The sequence below is a fragment of the Cavia porcellus genome, unplaced genomic scaffold, assembly GCF_034190915.1.
Source record: "Cavia porcellus strain 051 isolate PalLab524CR breed Dunkin Hartley unplaced genomic scaffold, mCavPor4.1 scaffold_9, whole genome shotgun sequence".
NCBI classification, from domain to species: Eukaryota; Metazoa; Chordata; class Mammalia; order Rodentia; family Caviidae; genus Cavia; species Cavia porcellus.
Window position 1 is genome coordinate 45,232,487 of NW_026947492.1, and position 21,417 is coordinate 45,253,903.

Consider the following 21,417-nt stretch of genomic DNA (forward strand, 5'->3'; position numbering starts at 1 on the left):
TTTTTATTTATTTATTTTTTTTAGCAGAAAGATACTGAAGGAGGAAACAGAATAATGTCAGGTGCTTCTTCAGTGGGACTCCTGTAGTTATTAGATGTCGGGGTCGCTCCCGGCCGGCAGGAAAGACACACGACAAAGTCTGGCGGTGTGCAACCTTGCCTTTATTTGTCTCCGCGTGGGCCCCGCGAGGCCTCCTCTCTGCCACCAGCCCTTTCTCGCCGGTGGACTTTCTCTATCTCTCTTTGTGCTTGCTCTCGTGGCGGGAAAGGCATTCACTTTTATAGGGCAACAGTAGCCAATCAGTTCAAAGCGCGCGATGCGGGCTGACTGGCTAACATCAGCTGTTGCTAGGCAGACTATCTTACAGAGCGGGTTGTTTAAGTCGCCAGCACAATCAGGGGGCAGGAAGCAGGCGCCAACTTGACTCACTCGATGGGAGGGGCAATCTAGCTCAGGCTCCGCTCCCACCCACAGGCCCTACGTCCGCCAAGTAAGGCGACTGGTGTAGGCCGCGGCTCCCAACATCTCCCCCTATTTTATTTACTTTGAATGAATGTATGCATCGCAGCCCGCCCTGGATCGAGTGCAGAGGCTTATGCCCTGTGTTGAGGTCCACCGTAGGCCCTTGGCTTGGACCCTGGTCGGCCGTCCCCGGGTCCACCAAGGCCTTGAGACCCTCGTCCTTTTTCCAGGGCCAGGAGTGAACTGGACGGAACCTGGATGCACATAGGCATGCACTCATGCCCCTCCGTGCGATCCCCTCGGAGAGACATCTAGATCTGGGCAGATTCTAGTAATCCAGCGGCTTTCGTGCAGTATGGGGTAGGGCCTGGCTTAGGTCGAGTCGTGCTGGGGAGGCACGCTCTTACCCGTCATTGACTCACCTACCCTGCTGTGTAGTGTCAATAGGGAAGGAGTGCGGAAGACCCGCCACACCTAGACCCGGTCGTAGGCCAGTCGAGCGAGCCATGCGTAGGCCTGGGGGTCATTGTGCCCATCACGGGCTGCTGCCAGGGCCGCATGGGCAACCAGGCGTACTTGACGCCGGGCCGCCGCAAGGCGCCCATTAATAAATGATGTAAGAGCAGAAGCAAGGAGCACAGGGGACCTAACAATGGTAAAACATAGGGGAGCAAGCCATTCCAGGCTCCCCAAAAAGGGATTGTCCTGCAGTTCTTTTAGGGCTCATCTTGTTGTTGGGTCTGCGGTTGGCCCCTGGTGGAACAGGCCTGATCTTCAGTCGAGGGACTTGTCGCGTCAACCTCTCTGGGACCCACAGTGGTTTTCGTCCCGGTTCCTGCGGAAAAACACAAACCGCGCCTCGGTTCCAGCTAACCACCGGATCCGGGCCCATCCATTGTCATGCCATAGATAACCGCGCCTTTGGAGGCAGGCCTTGGCTTACTCCCCCTTTTTGTTTACATAAGATTTCTTTGAGGCTTTTATGAGCTCTTTCAATAATTCCTTGGCCTTGAGGATTATATGGGATACCATGTTTTAAGTGTACTTCCATAGTCTTACAGAACTCATTGAAGGCTTTTCCTGTATAGGCTGGTCCGTTGTCTGTCTTTAATATTTTGGGCTTGCCCCACGCGGCCCAAGCCGCTAAGCAGTGATTGATCACATTAGATACCTTTTCACCTGTCTCTGCAGTTGCGAATATAATATGAGAACAGGTGTCCGTGGAGACATGGACATACTTAAGAGATCCAAATTCTGTCATGTGTGTGACATCCATTTGCCAAATATCGCCAGGGATCAACCCTCTGGGGTTAACCCCCATTGATATGGCAGGCGTGTGTGTGGCACATGAGCCGCACAGTCGCACGATGTCCCGCGCGTCAGCCCTGGAGATGCGGTACTGGTTGGCTAGCGTCCTGGCATTGACATGGAATTTGTCATGGAACTGACGGGCTTGCTCTATTGGAGATAACATATTGAAAATCCATAACGGGCGAGTGGCCGCGTCAGCAGCCGCATTGCCCTGTACCATGGGCCCTGGTAGGTGTGTATGTGCTCTTATGTGAGTGATGTATATTTTGTTGTGTCTATTTATGAGCAATGTCTGGATAGACAAAAACAAGTTAGTTACTTTGGAGGTTGGTTTAATTGGGCCTGCAGTCTCAAGGACCTGCATGGCATTGACAACATATTTTGAATCAGAAACAATATTAAGGGCCCCTGGGAACTTCTCGAGGACGGTTTGTACAATTTGTAACTCCACCACCTGTGGTTGATCTGGTTCAAACTGTATGTTAACTGGAGGCATGCCTGAGACCACATAGGCCCCTATCCCGGTTTTTGACCCATCAGTATAGACTGTTGTTGCAGGAGTAAGGGGTGCAGGGGCGGTGATTTTTGGAAATATCACCGGATGTTGAGTAATAAACTGTAGTATAGGGTCCTTAGGGAACTGATTGTCTATCTCCCCAAGAAATACACATCTCAGGATGGCCCAAGTATCTATGCAAGCAGTCAGAATTTTTATTTGAGAAGCGGTATAAGGCACCCGAATAGCGTGAGGCGTGGAGCCAAAATGCTGGATGGCTCTACTATGTGCCTCCAGAGCCAGAGAAGCAACTGCTTCCGGGTAATGTTCAATAATCTTGGCAGGTGAAACCTTAGGGTGCACCCACAGAAGTGGTCCTTTCTGCCAAATCACTGCCGTGGGCTGGGAACTGGTCTGCAACAAGCAGACCTCAAAAGGCTGTTCTGGGTCAATTCTCTGTAATGTAGCTTTGCTTAGGGCCTCTTCTATCTTCTTTAGAGCAACTCTGGCCTCTGGGGTGAACTCTCTAGGGGAGGCAATATCCGGATCCCCTCTCAGGAGATCAAACAGGGGCTTTAAGTCCGAATTAGGGATGTGCAAGTAAGGTCTGATCCAATTTATATCTCCCAGTAACTTTTGCATGTCATTTAGGGTTGTAAGATTATCTGTTCTGATGGTTACCTTCTGTGGAGAAATCGATGTAGGGGAGACTTTGGTACCCAAGTAAGTCACTATGTCTCCTCCTTGAATCTTGTCAGGGGAAATATGTAAATTAGCCTTTCTCAGGGCCTTGACCAGTTGGCCTAGCATATCCTCTAACCTATTTATGTCCTTCGCACTGATCAGCAGATCATCCATGTAATGAATGCACCTAACTCTGGGGAAGGCTTTGCGTAGGGGGGCCAGTAGGGAATCAAGGTAAATCTGACACATAGTGGGACTGTTGGCCATACCTTGGGGCAGCGTTATCCACTCGTATCTGAGATCAGGGCTTTCTTGGTTAATGGTGGGTAAGGTAAAGGCGAACCTATGGGTGTCCTCTGGATGCAGGGGGATTGAGAAGAAACAGTCTCTAAGATCTATAACATAAACTGGCCAGGACTGAGGGATGGCTGAGAGAGCTGGCAGCCCCCTCTGGACCGCCCCCAGGGGCTGCATCTGCGCGTTGACCGCCCTTAGATCATGGAGCAGCCTCCACTTACCTGATTTCTTTCTAATAACAAAAACAGGGGTATTCCAAGGGGAGGTTGATGGCTTTATGTGCCCTGCCTGAAGCTGGGTTTTGACTATCTCGGTTAACGCTAAAAGCTTCTCCTTGGGTAGGGGCCACTGAGGTACCCAAACCGGATTCAGGGACTTCCAAGTGATCTTAATTGGAGTAGGCAGGAGAACTTCCTCAGCGGCCCCTAGGAAAAACCCAGCCCGTGTCTACCTTCCCTTTTTTCTACAGGTACGGGAGATGTCCGGCCCTGTAGGGCAGAGCCCAGGCCCTTGCCGGGGACATATCCCTGATTCTTAAGTATACCCTTGGCTTGGGGAGAGCAGGTGGATGTAAGAGTGACATCCATCTGAGTGAGGATGTCTCTTCCCCACAAAGATACCGGCAGCTGTAGAACAAAAGGTTGAAAATGTCCTTGGTGACCCTCCTCATCACACCAAGGCAGGGTCATGGCACTAACCTGGGGGGCAGCCACCATCCCCAACCCTTGGAGTGTGTTATCAGCTGTATTGGTGGGCCAGCTAGAAGGCCAGTCCCTCTTGGAGACAATGGAGCGGTCTGCCCCTGTATCCAGGAGTCCTGTTATATTTCTACCATTAACCCTGAGCGAGAGCATGGGTCTTTTATCAAGAGTCATATGAAGTCCTTCAAAAATTTCTCCAGAGGAGCCAAAACCCTGATCCCCTCTAACCCGTTGTCTAGACTGGAATCTCTCATGGAGACTGGGGAGCAATAAAAGTTGTGCTATCTTATCCCCCTCATTAATCACCATGGTCCCTACATGAGATTGGACCATAATCTTAATGTTTCCTGTGTAGTCTGAGTCTATAACCCCAGGGAGCACGGTAAGGCCCCGGAGGGCTGTGGAGGACCGTCCAATCACTAAACCAACTGACTTTTCAGGTAGCGGTCCTTTGAAGGTGGTCCCGACCACCTGAACGCCCATATCGGGCGTTAATAGGAGTCTGGAGGCGACACAGAGGTCCACGCCTGCTGACCCAGGGGTAGCCCTTGTGGAGGGCTGCCACCTTGTGTTGTCCTGTCTAGGGGGCGGGGGCCCGTCCGTAAGGAGGGCCCCCTCTGGCCGTTTTTTGGCTCCTGAATCCCCCTGCCACTAATGCGGTTTCCCTGGGCATCAAAAACTGATCTGCAATCTTTCGCTTTGTGTGTTCCCTTCCTGCATCGTTCGCACACGCCTATTGGCCCTTCCCGTGTATTAACACTGTGCGGACAGTCTCTCCTAATATGCCCTGGTTCCCCGCAGCCAAAACATCCTTTGGGCTTACGATCTCGCTTAGGTCCAGAAGCATCCATAGCTTGTGCTGTCGCAGCTACAAAGGCCGCCGCAAGCTTTGCTGCAGTCATCTGCCCTCCAATCTCCCTACAAATCCTAATCCAAGCATTGAGATCCTTGTTTTTATGCGGGGCAAGAGCCGCTTTGCACTCTGTTGTGCATTGTTCAAAAATGAGTTGTTTGATCAGGGGCTTTGCCACCTCTTGGTCTGAAAAAACTTTATCGCCCGCGTCTTGCATCCTAGCCACGAAATCAACAAATGGCTCTGTGGCACCCTGCACTATCTTAGAAAGGCATAATGAGGCCGCCCCCGCACCGTTCACCTGTTTCCATGCGCGGAGCCCAATATTAGAGATTTGGTCATACACCTCATTGGGGAACTGAGTTTGGTCATCCCTATATTTACCTGAGCCCTGGAGCATATCTTCGTTCCACCTTGCATGCCCCCTGCTAACATTCTTTTCTGCTTGCTCGATGGCAAACTCGGCATACCAGGCTCGCCAATCAAGATAACTACCCGAAGGAAGGCATGCCTTGGCCAGCTGCATCCAATCACCTGGTGTAAGAGGCTGAGAGGCAAGATTCTCTAGCATAGCTATAGTATAAGGAGCTGTGGGCCCGAAGGTCGTGACAGCGCTTTTTAATTCTCTAATCTGTTTTATTTCAAACGGTTCCCAAACATTGCGCCCTTGGCCTGGGGCCATTTGCACAGGATATACTCCATAAAGACCGTAATCCATTCCTTGCATCGGTGGATCCCCTCCGGGCCATCGTTCACCCCTCCATAACCGCCCATGAAAATATCGTCCGCCCCGCGGCGCAACGTCATAAGACGGCGGTCGCGACAGAGTGGAACGGGGCGTCACTTCCTGTGCCGGCTGAGAGAAGGGAGGGTTCCCTGTAGCGGCCTCTCGGCGGGGAGCCGCTTCTGGAAAAGAGCTCCAGGGCGGAGCGGATGGCTCTCTGTCTCCTCCCCGCCAGAGAGCGCTCAGGGGCCCTTTCTCCTCTCTCTGCTTTTCCCGGGCGGCGCACGCACACAATTCCAATTCACGGCGCAACTCGGCATAGGGGTTTTTGGCCTCTCGGCTTCCTGCCCCACCTTCTGGTTCCTCCTCGCTATCTAAGTCGGAGGACTCTAGAGCTTGGGTGTCCTCTATCTTTCCCTGGATTTTTTCCCCCTGGACAGATCCCTCCCGAGAGCATTCCGACTTTGCCTGCTCAAAAGCCTTGCGTGCGTCTATGATTTCCGCGTCTCTAACTGCTGACGGGAACCCCTTCCCCTCCCCTTCAAGGCACGCATGTATCATTTCCCACAGGGGGCGAATAGCCGGCGAAATATCCCCTTCCAATTCCGCCGAGGCGAGGTCCCCGCCTAACTTCTCCCATGACGGCAGGTTTAAATGCCCCGTGGGTAAAAACCAGGGAGCTACCCTATCTACCTCTGCTATGAATAGTTCCAGTGTTTTTTGACCTACCCTGAGGTCTCTAGCTTTTAAAAGCTTTCTAAGAGCCTTTACCAAGGGCCGCGCCTCCGCGCTCGGTAAATTACCCATTCTCAACCTCTAAGGGCTGTAACTCACCGCGTGTGACTTAAAGAACCCGTCACCTACGCGTGAGCCTGAGGGGAGTCTAAAAGCCCTGTAGGTGCGCGCCACCCAGAGCCCAGGCTTATCCCCCACTCACCTGTCCGGCAGCACCACGCTGGAGCGTTGCACACCACCGCCGTGTCTCGGGGTTGATCAGTCCCCGTGCGGGTCACCAAATGTCGGGGTCGCTCCTGGCCGGCAGGAAAGACACACGACAAAGTCTGGCGGTGTGCAACCTTGCCTTTATTTGTCTCCGCATGGGCCCCGCGAGGCCTCCTCTCTGCCACCAGCCCTTTCTCGCCAGTGGACTTTCTCTATCTCTCTTTGTGCTTGCTCTTGTGGCGGGAAAGGCATTCACTTTTATAGGGCAACAGTAGCCAATCAGTTCAAAGCGCGCGATGCGGGCTGACTGGCTAACATCAGCTGTTGCTAGGCAGACTATCTTACAGAGCGGGTTGTTTAAGTCGCCAGCACAATCAGGGGGCAGGAAGCAGGCGCCAACTTGACTCACTCGATGGGAGGGGCAATCTAGCTCAGGCTCCGCTCCCACCCACAGGCCCTACGTCCGCCAAGTAAGGCGACTGGTGTAGGCCGCGGCTCCCAACAATTAGAGATCATTTCCCTTGTCTTCTTACTTAGAACTCAGTAAGATGAGGAGACCGTGTGAGAAGTTATGGCCTCCCTTCCTTGGGAAGGGCTTATGCTTCAAAGGAACCAGTGTCTTACAGCCCAGGTCCTCTCCTTACTCTTGGTAATGAGAACACTCTGCAGAAGAAGCTGGATCTCTGAGTTCCCAAATGATTTTAAAGCTTAACGGTTGTTCCCATCTAGGGGAACCTATGGCCCCTGTGCTGCAGTGGGCTGTGTGTGTCATTGAAAACTCTAAAAGGTTTCTCATCACTGACTTGTAATAAAGAGTATACCTAGGAACACAGCTGGTGTTCCCCATTTATCTTGCCCTAGAAATTTCTGGAGAAGTGGGCCTTGGGAAAAGGTTCCTATCCATTGCTAGATCTTTCTTCAGAATGTTGTATAACGTAATTTGTCAGTGCAGTAAGCAATTTATATAAATTGTATATTTATTTCAGTGTGTCCTTTTAAAATGTTGGGATTTTTTCCTCCTGAGATTGGAAACCACTGATCAGAGCAGCAATGCTAACTGGGTTTAAATCCATGTGTCCTGTTTAGTTTTGTTTCATGCAGTGTTGTAGAACTTAGAATTGCAAGGTATTAAACACATGGCATGGGCTGGGGATATAGTTCAGTGGCACAAAGACTGCCTGGCAAGCCTGAGGTTGTGAGTTCAATTCTCAGCTCCTCCTCATCCAAAAAAAAAAAAAAAAAAAAAAAAAAATTAAAAGCATGGCCAACTATCATAATCTTAATTTAGAGCCAAGCATTCCTGCTTCACAGGGAAGAACGCTATGATCAAAGATCTGAGTTGTATTTGTTTCCCTTTTGTAGGGAAAACATATTCTCTGGAACCTTAGGACACCAAGAAAGGCTGGGTTAGAAAAACTACATTCTCTTCTTAACATGGCTTATTCGTCTTTCTAAGACTATGGTCATAAGGTGGACTATGAATAGACAGATACTCTACAGGATAGCAGCAATTTAAAATATAATTACAAATATTACTACCTACCAGGTATAGTTTAAAATTCTTCAGAGACTTTATATCATTAAATGGTCAAAATTTTATGAGGGTAAATAACATTGTAAAAATTCATTTACAGGTGGGAAAACTGACGCTGACAAGAATTGGGTAATTTGATTGTATTTACTTAACAAATGGATCCTGGATTTAAACCCACATACTTTCACTGGGAAAGTCCTATGTTTCGTGATTAGGCTGTATTTTTTAGGTGAATCTGTACTGCCAAAAATTTGGTTTTAATTTTTTAAAAGAATATTATCTAGACTTAACTGAGATTGTGACTACCCTCTCACCTCCCTCTTTGCCTCCTTTCTTTCTTCCCTCTGTTTCCCTCCATCCCTCATCAGATAAGAGAAAAATGGACTCATTTATTCATAGAATTAATTATACATTCTTTTGCCTGTGTGTTTCACTAAGTTAAAACTTTGAAGAAGTTATTTCTTTGCAACTCAAAATAGAGTCAACTTTTTAAAGGTTCAGGAGTTCAAAGAGACATCATAAGTTTAACCAGGAGTATGTTCTTTTTTGAGTTTTGGTAGGTAAAAGGAAGGCAGATTTAAATTTAGCTTTAACTTTTGTAGAGCAAGTGTCATAGACAGAAAGTGACTTAATTTGTACAGAGAAATAACAAAATAGCATCTACAATGCATTATATATTTGGCCTATTAAACTGCTTCATATTTATTAGTAGAAATGAAGAAAATAATTATTCTAATACTGCAATAAATGTTATTGAATGCATACATAATACAGTAAGTGCTCTGTAGTATACATTTAATTCTACAAAATTTAATTTTGAATAAAGCTACAGATAATGTTCCTGATACGGGAAAAATTACAAGTGATTAAAAGTTTCCAATTTTGTCTGAGAAGTGTTTGTTGTTGTTGATAAAGAAACAGTATATGGGTCTGTCATTTTAAGTAATTTTTGTACCACTGTTAAGAATTTAAGCAAATCAACTATTTTAATTCTGTAGCTTTTGCTTTATACAGATAAAGTGGATTTTTTTTCACAGCAAGTTTCTTGTATTTACATTGAGGTTTCTGTTAAGCACTATGTTTTAGGTTCAAATGGAAAATCTATTTGCAGGGCATTAGCTTTGTCAGTTTGTAAGGTACAGAAGAGCAATGTGTTATATGATCTCTAGTCTCCCAACATTGAAAACTTGTTTGGAATTTAAAAATAATCTAAAGAGAAAAGGTTATGAGATTATATGCTTTTAAAATATGATTTGAATAGAGAAAGAGAATTGAAGAATCAATGATGGTTAAAAATTGGAGACAATTTTAAATTTCAAAGATGAGACAATTAAATATTTTTGGCTGTTTTTTTACTTAAACTTTCCTAATGAGAGTTTAATTCATCTTATTTTATAAGATTATTTTTAGTGTAGAATTTTAGGTGGTGATATCTTGAGGTACCTTTTTTTACTTTCAAATTTTTTTCTTAAGAATTTTAAAAATGGCAAATAATCATTATTTACATTTCTGAATATCATGTGTTTTGATACATATATATTTGATACATGTATACACAAATATGTTGCCTCTTTCAATCTTCTCATGAAGATTGAAAGTAAAAGTCTAATTCTGAAGATTTCTTTTCTGATTTGGCAAAACCGTAATTCTAAGTTCTTTTTTTTTTTTTTTTTTTTTTTTTGTCAACTAGAACTCATTTTGCTATAACTTCTATCCAGTGATTTGAAAGTTTATGAATCTGGAGGTCATGGAACTGAATGTCTCCCCTTTTCTAAGTTCTGTTCATCTTTTCCTAATATAATAATATTTTAAATTGCATCATTATTTTGAACTCTTTCCTGTGGACATAGTAACAGGTAATATTAATTGAATGGTTATCCTTTACCTTACTAATGTGCAATCCTGTTAAATCTATCCCAATCCTGAAATACCATGATCATCATCATCATTGTGATTGTCCAGCAGAGAAAACATGGGCAGCGAGGAGAAATAGCTTCTGTAGGTTTTGGCCAGGAAGTAGAAGTCCTTCTGTTTGAACCCAGAAGTTAAGATTCCAGAACTCAGATTCCCAACCAGGACATTTTGTTCATTCTGGTTTGGCATAGTTTCTCAGTATCCCTTTTCAAACTGGAAACCAAACTAAGTGAAAGCCATGAGGTTGGAGTGTGTAATGTGATACTGGCAGAATGGAAGTCTTACTTTTAAACTACCGGTATTGGAATCAGTGTTACTTAAGACCCAATTAATAGCAAATCTATTGCATGTCTCCCTGAAAACTTACATTTCATGTTCTGCACTCAGATGTTTATTTTCAGTGCTCCATAGTAATTTGTAACATGAATTAGTTTACTTTCCCAAGATGGCAGTATAATATGGTGATTAAGAACTGCATTACCTAATAGCAAATGATTTTTGGGAGATAATTTGACCTTTCTTTTTCTAACCCATTAAATGGTGCCACGACCCATGCAGCTCCAGATGTTTTCCTGAGGGGAAGGATGATGGGAGGATGAGAAAAATAAAGAAGAGAAGATAGCTGTGGTCAGGTGGAGACTTCTTTCTCCTAAAGGGAGGAAAGAGACTGCCCCTTCACTGCAGGAGCCTTTATTTATACCCTTTAGCAACGTAATGTCACATGACACACCCTGTTGTCCTAGCAACCCACTGTTCAGACTGCCTTGGGGCTGGTCTGAACAGCTTCTTCACCTGGCTTCCTCCAGGTGCTCTTTGTTCTTGGGACCCCTTGCGTGGTGGTCAATTTTCAGCTTCAATGGCTCCCAGCAAAATGAAATTAATAAATAATCTGTTTCATAAGGTTGTCAACAGGATTAGACAGGGAATGTAGCAAAGTAGGCAAAATATAAATATATTTAATATATAAATAAATATTAAAAATAAATTTTTATAACAACACCAGCAATAATTGATGTATATGGAAGAAACTTAACACTTAAATGAAGGATGAAGGATGAAGTTTTAAAAAATAAAGTCATAGTACTTTGAAGAGCCTGGGTCATTTTATCAGCAGAGTAATTTGATGGTTATATATATTTAACACTTCAAGATTGTTGTGGAAAGAATACTGATTTTTATAATATTGTGAGGGCTTAGTTTTAGCAATGAAGATCATTTAAGTTGCAAAACAAATTTCCCTGTGTACTTTTTAGTTTTATATACCTTTTTACATGGTTGTTATTAATGTGCTGTATTAAAGACATTTCAATTCCGAAGACATTTGGGAAGGCAGAGAAGTCAATTCTGTTGCTTGTTTCCAGGGATGGATGGAAAGAGAAGTTCCTTTCCTCATTTTCATTTCAAAAATGTATCATGCATACTGGTATTCTCTCTTGATGGTAAAAGAGATAGTGTGGAGAAAAGAAACAATGAATATTGCAGACTCTCAGGTTAAGAATCCAACCTGCCAGGCTGTAAATGAGATTTGGCACCTTAGCCTCTGCAATCTTAGAGGAGCCAATTCTCCTGCTGATTTTAGCTCAGAAGTATTATGTGGGTGGTGATTGTATTTTATGTTTATATTTAAATGAGAGTGAAATTGTGGTGTGATAATTCTAGAGAAGATAGAAAGGAAGGTCCTCTTCAAATGCATGAATGACTGCTGAGCAAATTTATAGTGTGAGTGTTTTTTGTGCTGACTCTGCTGGAACCCTTGGAGCATTTTTTAAATATACAATTGATACGTGAATTTTTCTTAAGCAGATTCCTCTACCATCGGGGAGTATTTATTTGGCAAGAATTAATCACAGAATGTGATTTACAGTATACTTGAATCGTGTTCTTTAGGGAATTTAAAGGATGATTTCTCTCTCTGTCTATCTCTGCCTCTGTCTCTGTCTCTGTCTGTCTCTGTCTCTCTCTCTGTCTCTCTGTCTCTCTCTCTCTCTCTCTCTCTCTCTCTCTCTCTCTCTCTCTCTCTCTCTCTATCTGTCTGTGTTGCTAGAAAGTTATTCTTTAAGCCAAGGAAACACAGTGAGTAGTCTTTGTCTTTGTCAACTGTGAGATTGATGAACCCCAGGTAGTGTCAGCTTCACAGTTTATGCTGAAGAAGTTAAACAGGGTTAGACAAATATGAAAATGAATTTATTGTGCTGACTAGAAATAGCCTCTCTCTATTATACCACAGAGGAAGGAAATTGAGGCTGTACTATTAGAGCATGCAGGCATTATGGAATAAATTTAAGGCTTAAAATGTGCTGATTCCCGAGTATACTATCTTTTTGAAGTCACATTCACTGAGGCCTCTTTTCATTTGCACTGATAGGGCAGAAGTAAAAACCTGGGAATGCTGTTGGTGGGAGGTACATGCTCATTTTGAAGTTCAAATGGGAAAATGGATTCCAGAGAAAAGCCAGAGGTTTGATGGTAATTAACGCTGTTCTACCCCTGAAGGCAAACTCTTTTACTTCCCTATTCTTTTTTCACTTTCTCTTACATTGTGTCTAAGTTGTCACTGACTACTTAGTTTATTGTCAAAATGGAGACTTTTGATAATGGAAAAAGATGCTCTTAACAATTAAGCAGTAACAAGGGTAAACCAGGACATGGGGTTATTCCACCTACGGCTGGCACTGGGAAAAGTCCTGTCAGGCTGATGCAGGACTTCTAATGTGGACTTAAGCCAGGAATCACAGAAGGAGTCCATAGCTCAAATAGGACATCTGCACAGGTACTTAGTGCCAGAATTGTAAACAATATGCACAGTATGTATTTCCTTTGCTATGTCTTACTTTAGAGCTTGAAATTATATGTCCATTTTCATGACAGTTACAAGGTTGAGGATTATAGTTAAATATTTTGTAAACTACTGTATTTTTCACCTTCAGGTTGATTTATTCTGATACTGTTTTGATGTCTATTTTTTAACATGCTGTTTCGATATCTAATTTTTAATTGATCTGATGCAGTTATTATTAATTTGATATCTGCTATTTCTATTATGAAAGTTTCATTTCTTCCATAGTATAGGGGGTATTAAAATTCTTACCCAAATTGATAATCCCTAGAAATCATTCAGTGGATTCAGTGGATCTATGAATTCTTGAAATAAACGCATACCCTACAAATTTATGTGTATTTATGTCATATTTAGATCCATATATGCATTTGAGATCCATATATGCATTATGCCCAAGAGAGGGCCCAGTAGCTTGTATTAGATTCCCAAAGTTGTGTGAAGTCTTAAAAAGTTGATACTCTGAACTAAAGCATTTAACCTAAATTTTAATCAGACATAATATTATTTTTATTCATTTCATATATCCTGCTTAAGTACATTCAGAGTTTAAAAAAGTCACTGGATTATGAGGAAAAGAAAAACCATCAAAGAAAGTGTTTTTCACATGAAGCCTTCTGGAATGAGAACAGGTTCAACCTGGCAACTTAACGATATATATTGTTGATTTAAAAGATAATGAAATGATTCATAATCACCCCCCAGGCTTCCTTCCTTTTGTTCCTTTATTCCTTTATTCCTTTATTGTAGTACCAGGAATAAACTTCAAGGTCTCATGCGTGCTAAAGTATTTTACCACTGAGGTTCCTCTCTAGATGTCAGTTTTTTCACTTTAATGTATAGGGTGAATGAATGTTTTGAGGAAGGAGGTCTTATATAAAATCCAAGTCCTCCTTCTCCATAGTTTCTGTGTTTTCCAGGTTCTAAAAAGCACTACGTGTCATATATTGGTGATACACAATGTATGTTTATGTTTTCTTACTTTTAATTTCCCAGCCATAGGATTTTCATTTTTATGTAATAAGATTTTTTTATACAATAGTTACAGGCTAAGGTTTTATAGTCTACTTACATTTGCTGGTATTTTACTCTGTATGCCTGATGGGAGTGGGGACAGAGACCGCATAGTGTTTCCTACCATCAGAATGCCTGATAGTTAGTTAGTGGCCCATACCTGTACAATAATCCTACCACTTAGGAGCCTGCCTGAAGCAAGAGGATCACAATTAAAGGCCAGCCTGGGATACATAGTGAGACCCTGTCTCACAAAACAAAGCAAAGTAAGACAAAACAAAACAATGCCTATACTTGTGTAATTTATATGTATATATGTGTGCAAATGTAGATAGGCATAGTGTATCCAAAGCATTTTCACATACATAGAATCATTTAAGGTATAAGGCACATACATGTGTTAGTGAATTTTAATCTTACCAATTGTATATTTTTTTCTTGCATTTTACAGATACAGATATGAAACTTCGGACCAAAGAATTCTTTGCATAATTTTTTATCTCAGTTTTTCTCTTGGAAACTTTTCTCTATTACCTGGTCTTTTTGGCTGGAATTATATGATGATAAAAATGAGGAGAAAAGAGAAAAACAAAGATTGCATTACTTTTAAGAAATACAGTGGTACCTAGGTTCACAGACCTAATTCGTTCTGCAGCTGTGGGATAGATGGCCATGTTTGTGTTTGTCACTTGATGGAGAGTTTATGAACGAAACAAAATTTTGTCAAATGCTTCTGTTTGCAAACTAAATAGTTCACAAACAGAAGCATTTGAGAACTGAAGTACTGCTGTGTTTTCAGTACATCAATGTTTTTCCAAATTGTGGAACAATTCTTTTATCCCTTAGTACTGTAGTAAAGCCTGAAAGCAGAGGAACTGCTAAGAAATACTGAATACTTACGTATTTTTTCGTCACAAAAGGTCGCACTCCTTTTACTTATATACTTGTGAAACATGGAGGATCAGGTACATCTCTCTGTTTCAACTGAGCAAACAATGAAATTGTGTATTTTACTTCACATGCTCTTTGTTCAGGTCTTAATCCTACTTTGTTACTCTCTGGGATTAGAATTGCCAGCTGGGGATTGTAGCTTAACTAAGGACTTAATTTGCAGAGCCCCCTGCACAGTGAAAATATAGTCTTTTGATTAAAAAAATTACTAATCATAGAGAGATGACAGTGAGCACCCAAGGAGAGAACTGTCTGGTGCAACTGCGTGAATCACAAACCCATTGTGCCAGCCCGATCTTAGTTTAAGCAGCCACCAATAAACTAGACACAATTCTGAGTAAGCTGAAAGATTAGAAGACTCAGGTGTCAGGGGCAGGAGTCCAGTGAAGACTACAGAGCCAGGAAACTCAGTTTAGGTGGGTACCAGAAGCTTAGGACTTTCTGCCCTGAGCTCAAGAAAATACTTTCTGATGCCTCCAATAGGTAAACTTACCTCTTGCTAATTTTCAGGTTAAGGTAGGGTTGGTTTTGGACATGGCTGAGTATTACTCACTGATGAAGAGAAATGTTTATATTCCAGACTGACTCAAGCATGACTGCACTTTACAGTGAGTTTACTAAGTTCCATTAGCTAACAACTGAATACATATTTTGAAGGTAGAAAATGAGTTCAGTTTAGTATTTTACAACCAGATGACACCTTAAATGTGTTGTGACAATAATCACACAAATGAATTGTTTGTACACCTCTAGTCTCATTTATATAATGGATATTCATTAAACATTTGCTGTAGATGATAGGTATAGTTTTAGGGATCAGAAAAATAGCAGTGGGGCAGAAAAAACGCCCTTTGGACTATATATTTTAATGGACTCTACTGGTCTTTTTTCTCATGTAAGCTTTTAATTATTTTAATTCTGTCAAAGTAAAGTGAACTTTGAGTAAAAATTTTATTTTTACTATAAAGAAAAAATGTTGTGTTATAGAATGCTAGGGAAAAAGTAGAATCCAAAGGGACATGAATTTTTTTCCTCCTCTCTGAGCCTGCACAAGTAACATTGCATGTGTTAGAGATTTTTAACATGAAGTTAAAGTGCAGATGATTTTGTGATTGTCATTTTGGCAGGTATGATAATTTGTAATACTTAGCTTTTGCCATAAAATTGTTTTATTTTTCGTATGTTGTAACTTACGAGTCTTCATTTAATATACTATGTTATTTCCATGATTTTTCACACAGGCATTAAAAACAAATAACCAAAAAATAATGCAACAGGATAACTATAATGTCTGTTGAGAAAAACAAAAACAAAAAAGAAATCTACATATTTAAGAAATCTACATACTTAAAACACTGAAATGACGTGTTAAGATCCCTATGAATGCAAACAATAGCATTCACAACATGAATTTTGCTGTGCCTTAAAATCTCTCATTTTCCATAGTAGAAGAGAACTCAGCATTACATATACTTCAAAAATTCTCTGTTGGAACATAATACAGTATAATTTCATAGTTAATAGTAAGCATTTTTATTCTCACATATTCTTTGTACCTACCATCACTGTTCACGTCACTGTCCTAACTTGGAGACTTTCAAATTTCTGTTCACTAAAATATTTTTGCCTTCCCTTTTTTGGCATTAAATTCTTTATCATTTATTTTTGAAAGCTACAACACTACATTTTAGAATTTTCCCCTTTTTGACTCCTGGACATTTTCTGTCTTAAAGTTTGTCATAATTGCTTCCTTTTAAAATCAATTCACAGGAAGTTTATGAGAGATCTGCTATGTTTGAGAAACTAGCTGAAGGTTTGGTAGCATTTGGCCGGGATTATGAACAGACTAGGGCTATTACTCTCCTGCCTTATGGCCATCATCAGGTCCTGCATATCCTTCAATTGCTTCCTTTTTTATGAAGCTCTTTCCAAAATTTCGTAGTAAAAATTCATCATACATCTACACTATTTTCAGGAGGTTACTATATATGTCCATATGTCATTGATCGTTTTGCTTTTTCCACACACTCATTAAGTATGTGCTGCAGCTCTTCATTTTAAAATTAGTTAACATTAAATATATTAGAAATTCAGTTCTTTACAAATCACATTTCAGCTATTCATTAAGCACACATAGCTCATGGTACTGTGTTGGATAGCACTAATTTAGACTATCTCCACCATCACAGAAGGTTCGCAGGACAGCGCTGCACCAGATGGTGCACTTCTGAAAGGGGAGGGGTCTTGTAATCTAATAAGATTAAAATTGAAAAAATACTAATTGTGAAGGATGTAAATCTTAGTGGTACTTGGGGAAAGGAGCAATGCCAGCATTGTGTGGTAGATAAAATTTCACATTAAAGTAGACTCTTGGGTGCACAGGTAGCTGCCAGAGTGGGACAGCCACACCAGAGCCTCTCTCTGGGAGTCTTGAGTCAGTGCCATTTGCTGACTGTTGAGGTAAAGATCCAGGCCTCACCAGGAGCTGATCCCTGCCTGGAGACCATTTCATTTCCACTGTTTTCTTGGGTTGGGTTTTATTCTCTTTTGTTTTGTTTGATTATGTTAAATCTGATGGCAGGAGCAGCTATTTAAAAGATAGCAAGACATTATGGTAGCCATTTTGGATTTACTGTTAGCTTATTTTGAAGTGTTTTATTGCATTCATTGTTTAGTTTTTACTGTTTCTTCTCCATTCTGTTCTGTTTGATTTTTTACTATGTCCAAAGGTATCTGCAGCTGTATTGAAGACACCAAAAGAGATTATGGTTACTATTGCTGATTTCATAAGGTTTTCCAGTCCCATATCACTTATACTAATTTATTTTGATTGGCTTCATTTTATTTTCCTTGGTTTTGTCCTCTTAAAAAAAAAACAGAGCCAATTTCATTGTTTTTTTTTCCCCCAAACTTACTGTTTACAGTTATGATAAAACAAAGGATAGAAAGTTTTCTTTTCCTTAAACTTTTAAAACTTTTTTTTAATCATTAAAAATTTGTCTTTTACCAATCTTTCAAATTCTGGCAAATTTATTTCTAGACAAACTTTTTTGTTTTCTTTGATAAATCAAACCATACTTATAATCATTCATACACATGGATGTTTCTTTGCTATTTCATCAAAGAGCCATAAAAATTGCAATTTGTAACCAGTGTACTTACCTCCTATTTCCAGTAATAAAGATATTAGGCAAGTAGCTGATGGTTTGAAATAAAATATTTTGTTGAATAGCAAATGTCGAAAGCAATCATTTTAAGTAAGTCCTTTTTCTTCTTTTTTGAGACACAGTTTCTCGGTGTAGTTCATGCTGGCCTTAAACTCACTAGGTAACTCAGGCCAGCCTTGAACTCGTGGCAGTTCTCCTGCCTCAGCCTCCCAAGTGCTGGGATTATAGGTGTGCAACACCATGCCTGTCTATAAATCTTTCTCTGGCCACATATCCCTTTGACATTTCTTAAAGTGGCAAAATGGAGCACACATTAACATAAACCCAAAGGTCAGTCCACTCTAAAGCATATAAAAATAAGAGGCAAAAGTGTGTGTATACTATGTGTGGTGAATGTTTTTGTATTCTAGTTTCCTGAGAAACAAATAAGCAAGATTATATCAGTTTGGAAAACAACAAAAAACATAAAACAATATAATGTGATAGTGTGATAGAAAATGTTTTATCATGGAGAGTGTAATTTGAATTTCCTACATGTGAGCTGGGTAAATCAGATAATTATCTCTTTGTGCCTAGAATGTGTAGGAGATATTCAATGGATAAATTTGAATAAAAACAATGAATAAAATTACTTATTACACTTTTATCAGACAGAAGGGCTAATTCTCATGTTACTGTTTTATAAGTGAGGAAACCGTGATGTTAATATCACATTATTCTCTCCAGTTTAATAAAATACTTTTGTAAGTGAAAAATGCAAAAAATAAAGTAGAATTTTAGTATTTCAGAAAGTCTTCTTAGACTCTATATCACACTACTCTACATTACTCTGCATTAGTCTCTACATTAGACTCTAAAGAAAACCATGCATACATTTTCTGAAAAAGGTAATAAAGATTCAAAGTAGCCATAAAACTACATGAAACATATATCACAAATTTTAACAAATGTTGATGGAATGAAGAAAATGGATGAAGAAATAGTAATTGATTTTTCCTCAATTCAAATGTTCATAATACCAAGTTTACATTTGTTTTTAAAATTCTTTAAGAAGACTGTTTTAATGGGCTCAAAATACAATTCTAAAGAAATATATTCTAAAAGCAATTATTCTGAGTATTCTAAGAAATTATTCACTAGTATCAGAGAAATGCACTTTTAATTTTTTACTAAGACAATGAAAAATACGTCATTGCAGTCAAGGAGCTTATACAAACATAAGATTATTGGTTTGGCAGAAAGATACCACCTCCATTTCTAAACCTGGAAGCATGGGGAGACAAGATTTTTTTCAGTGAAGCCATTGGTTTTCAATTTGAGGCATTTTCCATTAAGTAGAATGGTTATTTTGCACAGGGAGTGGGCTTGGAATCGGGAAAGGAATGTGAACTTTGGAATCAGAACACTTGGGATTTTCATCCCCGCCTGTCCCTGGCAGAGTTGTCTTGGGCATTTTCCTAACTGCTGTTCACTCAAGGTTGCAGGAGGCCACTGACCACCGTTACAGAGATGTGTCATGAAGCTTATGGAAATGGTCATGGGAGCAACAAGCACCTGTCTGGCCTTCCCGGGACCTGTAGGTTTTCAAAATAAACAAAGTCTGGGAAACAAGTATGTGTGTGTGTGTGTGTGTGTGTGTGTGTGTGTGTGTGTGTAGGGGGCTGCTTATAGCTTGGGGTTTTAACATGAGGCCAGTGAATGCTATCCATTCATTCTCTAAATCCTAACATCAGTCACCTGTGCCATGCTCAGTGTCACCTGTTTCACACACCGCTGTGTAACCCTGGAGTGCTGGTAGTCATTTAAGATAGTTTTTCAGTTTGTAAGAAGGGAAAATAACGATGACATAAATAAAATTAGTGTAGTTATTTTTTATAAGGGCAATGCGAACAGTATATAAAATTCTGTGTGCAGTATTAAACTACCATGGAAACAGACTATTACAATTACTATCTGTGATCTGACTAATGTTTAGGTTCTCTCAAGACAGTATCCAAAACAGATTTTAAATTTTTGAAGGGCTATGAGCCAGATTTCCTTCCTCACTGAATTCTGGGGAGGCAAAAGTGGCAGTTCTCCTGCCTCAGCTTCCCAGGTGCTGAGGATAATATTACATGCATTATGTCAATTTTTGTTTAATCTATGGTTATGAAGGTCTGAAATTTTCTATCCTCCAATCTGTCCGCCACTATCCTTGGGATGGCCAATAGGAGCAACAGGTTTGGACAAATAGTTAAAAACTGAGTCAAATGAGTGATTTACCCACGTACAATATCCTAGCAATTGTATTGTATAAATAGAACCCTGTGAGTGTTAAAACATATTCATATATATATATATATATATATATATATATATGTATGTATTATTAATTTCTTCCATACCTAAGCCTGTTGTGGATGTCATGTGAGGCAGACTTCTTCCAAAGTCAATTTTCTGAGCACATGAGGTGTAATTTGACAATAACACAGTCTTAGCCAACTAGGAAAAAAAAATTTGGAAATAAAAAAAAGTTATTGTTCTTCAAAATAAAAATGAAGTTCATTGATTTTTTAAAATATATTTCTAAATCTTTCTTTTATCTTCCTGATTTGGCTATGCAGCAGTGGTCTTCCTGATACTCTGTTATTTACCTTATTCTTAAGGTAGATTTTACTGAACCCCTCAATAGGAAATGCAGAAATATAACCTAAATGTTTTAAATAAGAAACAGTAAGAATGAGATGTTAAGATTTTGGGTTTTCTTCCCTGATATATTGATTTGAGCTCTTCATATGATTGTGTATGTAGAAATATTGAATGGTAAGCAGATTTAAGAACTGATTGCTGTGAATAAATTGTTTACAGATCGTAGAAGAGACATGCTTTTAGCTCCTGTTATTTATGTTGGTTGATTTTTCTGTAAATCACCAGGCTTATTTATCTGGGCTTAGGTGAATCAAATGTGGTCTCTGTATTTTTCTGTGGAGATATAGCAAGATAGTCATCATTATGGTGTTTATTGAAGTAAAAATTTACCCATGATTACACTGCCTAATAAACTTAAAGTAAAAGCTGTCAGTTAGCACACACTTGGAAAAACTGTGTATGTTGTTTTCTCCTTTGTGTTTTATTTATTTGGAAGGCCAAAATATTTTTGCTTAGTCCCTTTGTAAAGAATTTATTAATATTTCAAGATATTTCAGTTTATCCTAAATGATATACTAGAAACACTTATGAGACAATGCTGTTTAAAATTAGCAAAGGAAAGAGATTATTTTCCTTTATCATGTCTCCTTACTGCAATCTTCTTTTCATCTCTCTGTGTGTTTACAATTTAATTTTAGAGGGCTGCTGAAGTATCAAACCAATTTAGATACTCACCCTCCTGGCTGCATCTTTCCTAACCGCACCTGCTGTCAGGATGTCTCCTTACCAGAGCATCTCTCAGAACATTTTCATGAACCTTTACCAGAAGAGCTTGACCAAAACACCTTTGTGAAGATTTGCATGGAAGAACCCAGGTTTCAGGCCAATTTTCCACAGGTCAGA

The 21,417-nt window shown here is 40.5% G+C and overlaps 1 protein-coding gene across 3 annotated transcripts in view; it reads left to right on the top strand.

Moving 5' to 3' along the window:
* Positions 1 to 21,417, top strand: part of Nox4 (NADPH oxidase 4) — a 152,219-nt gene that overhangs the window by 60,329 nt on the left and 70,473 nt on the right. For all 3 annotated transcript variants that reach the window (XM_063256287.1, XM_063256286.1, XM_063256288.1), the window contains one exon: positions 21,213 to 21,411. In XM_063256287.1, coding sequence (XP_063112357.1) covers positions 21,213 to 21,411 — 199 coding nt within the window. The remainder of the gene's footprint in view (positions 1 to 21,212; positions 21,412 to 21,417) is intronic.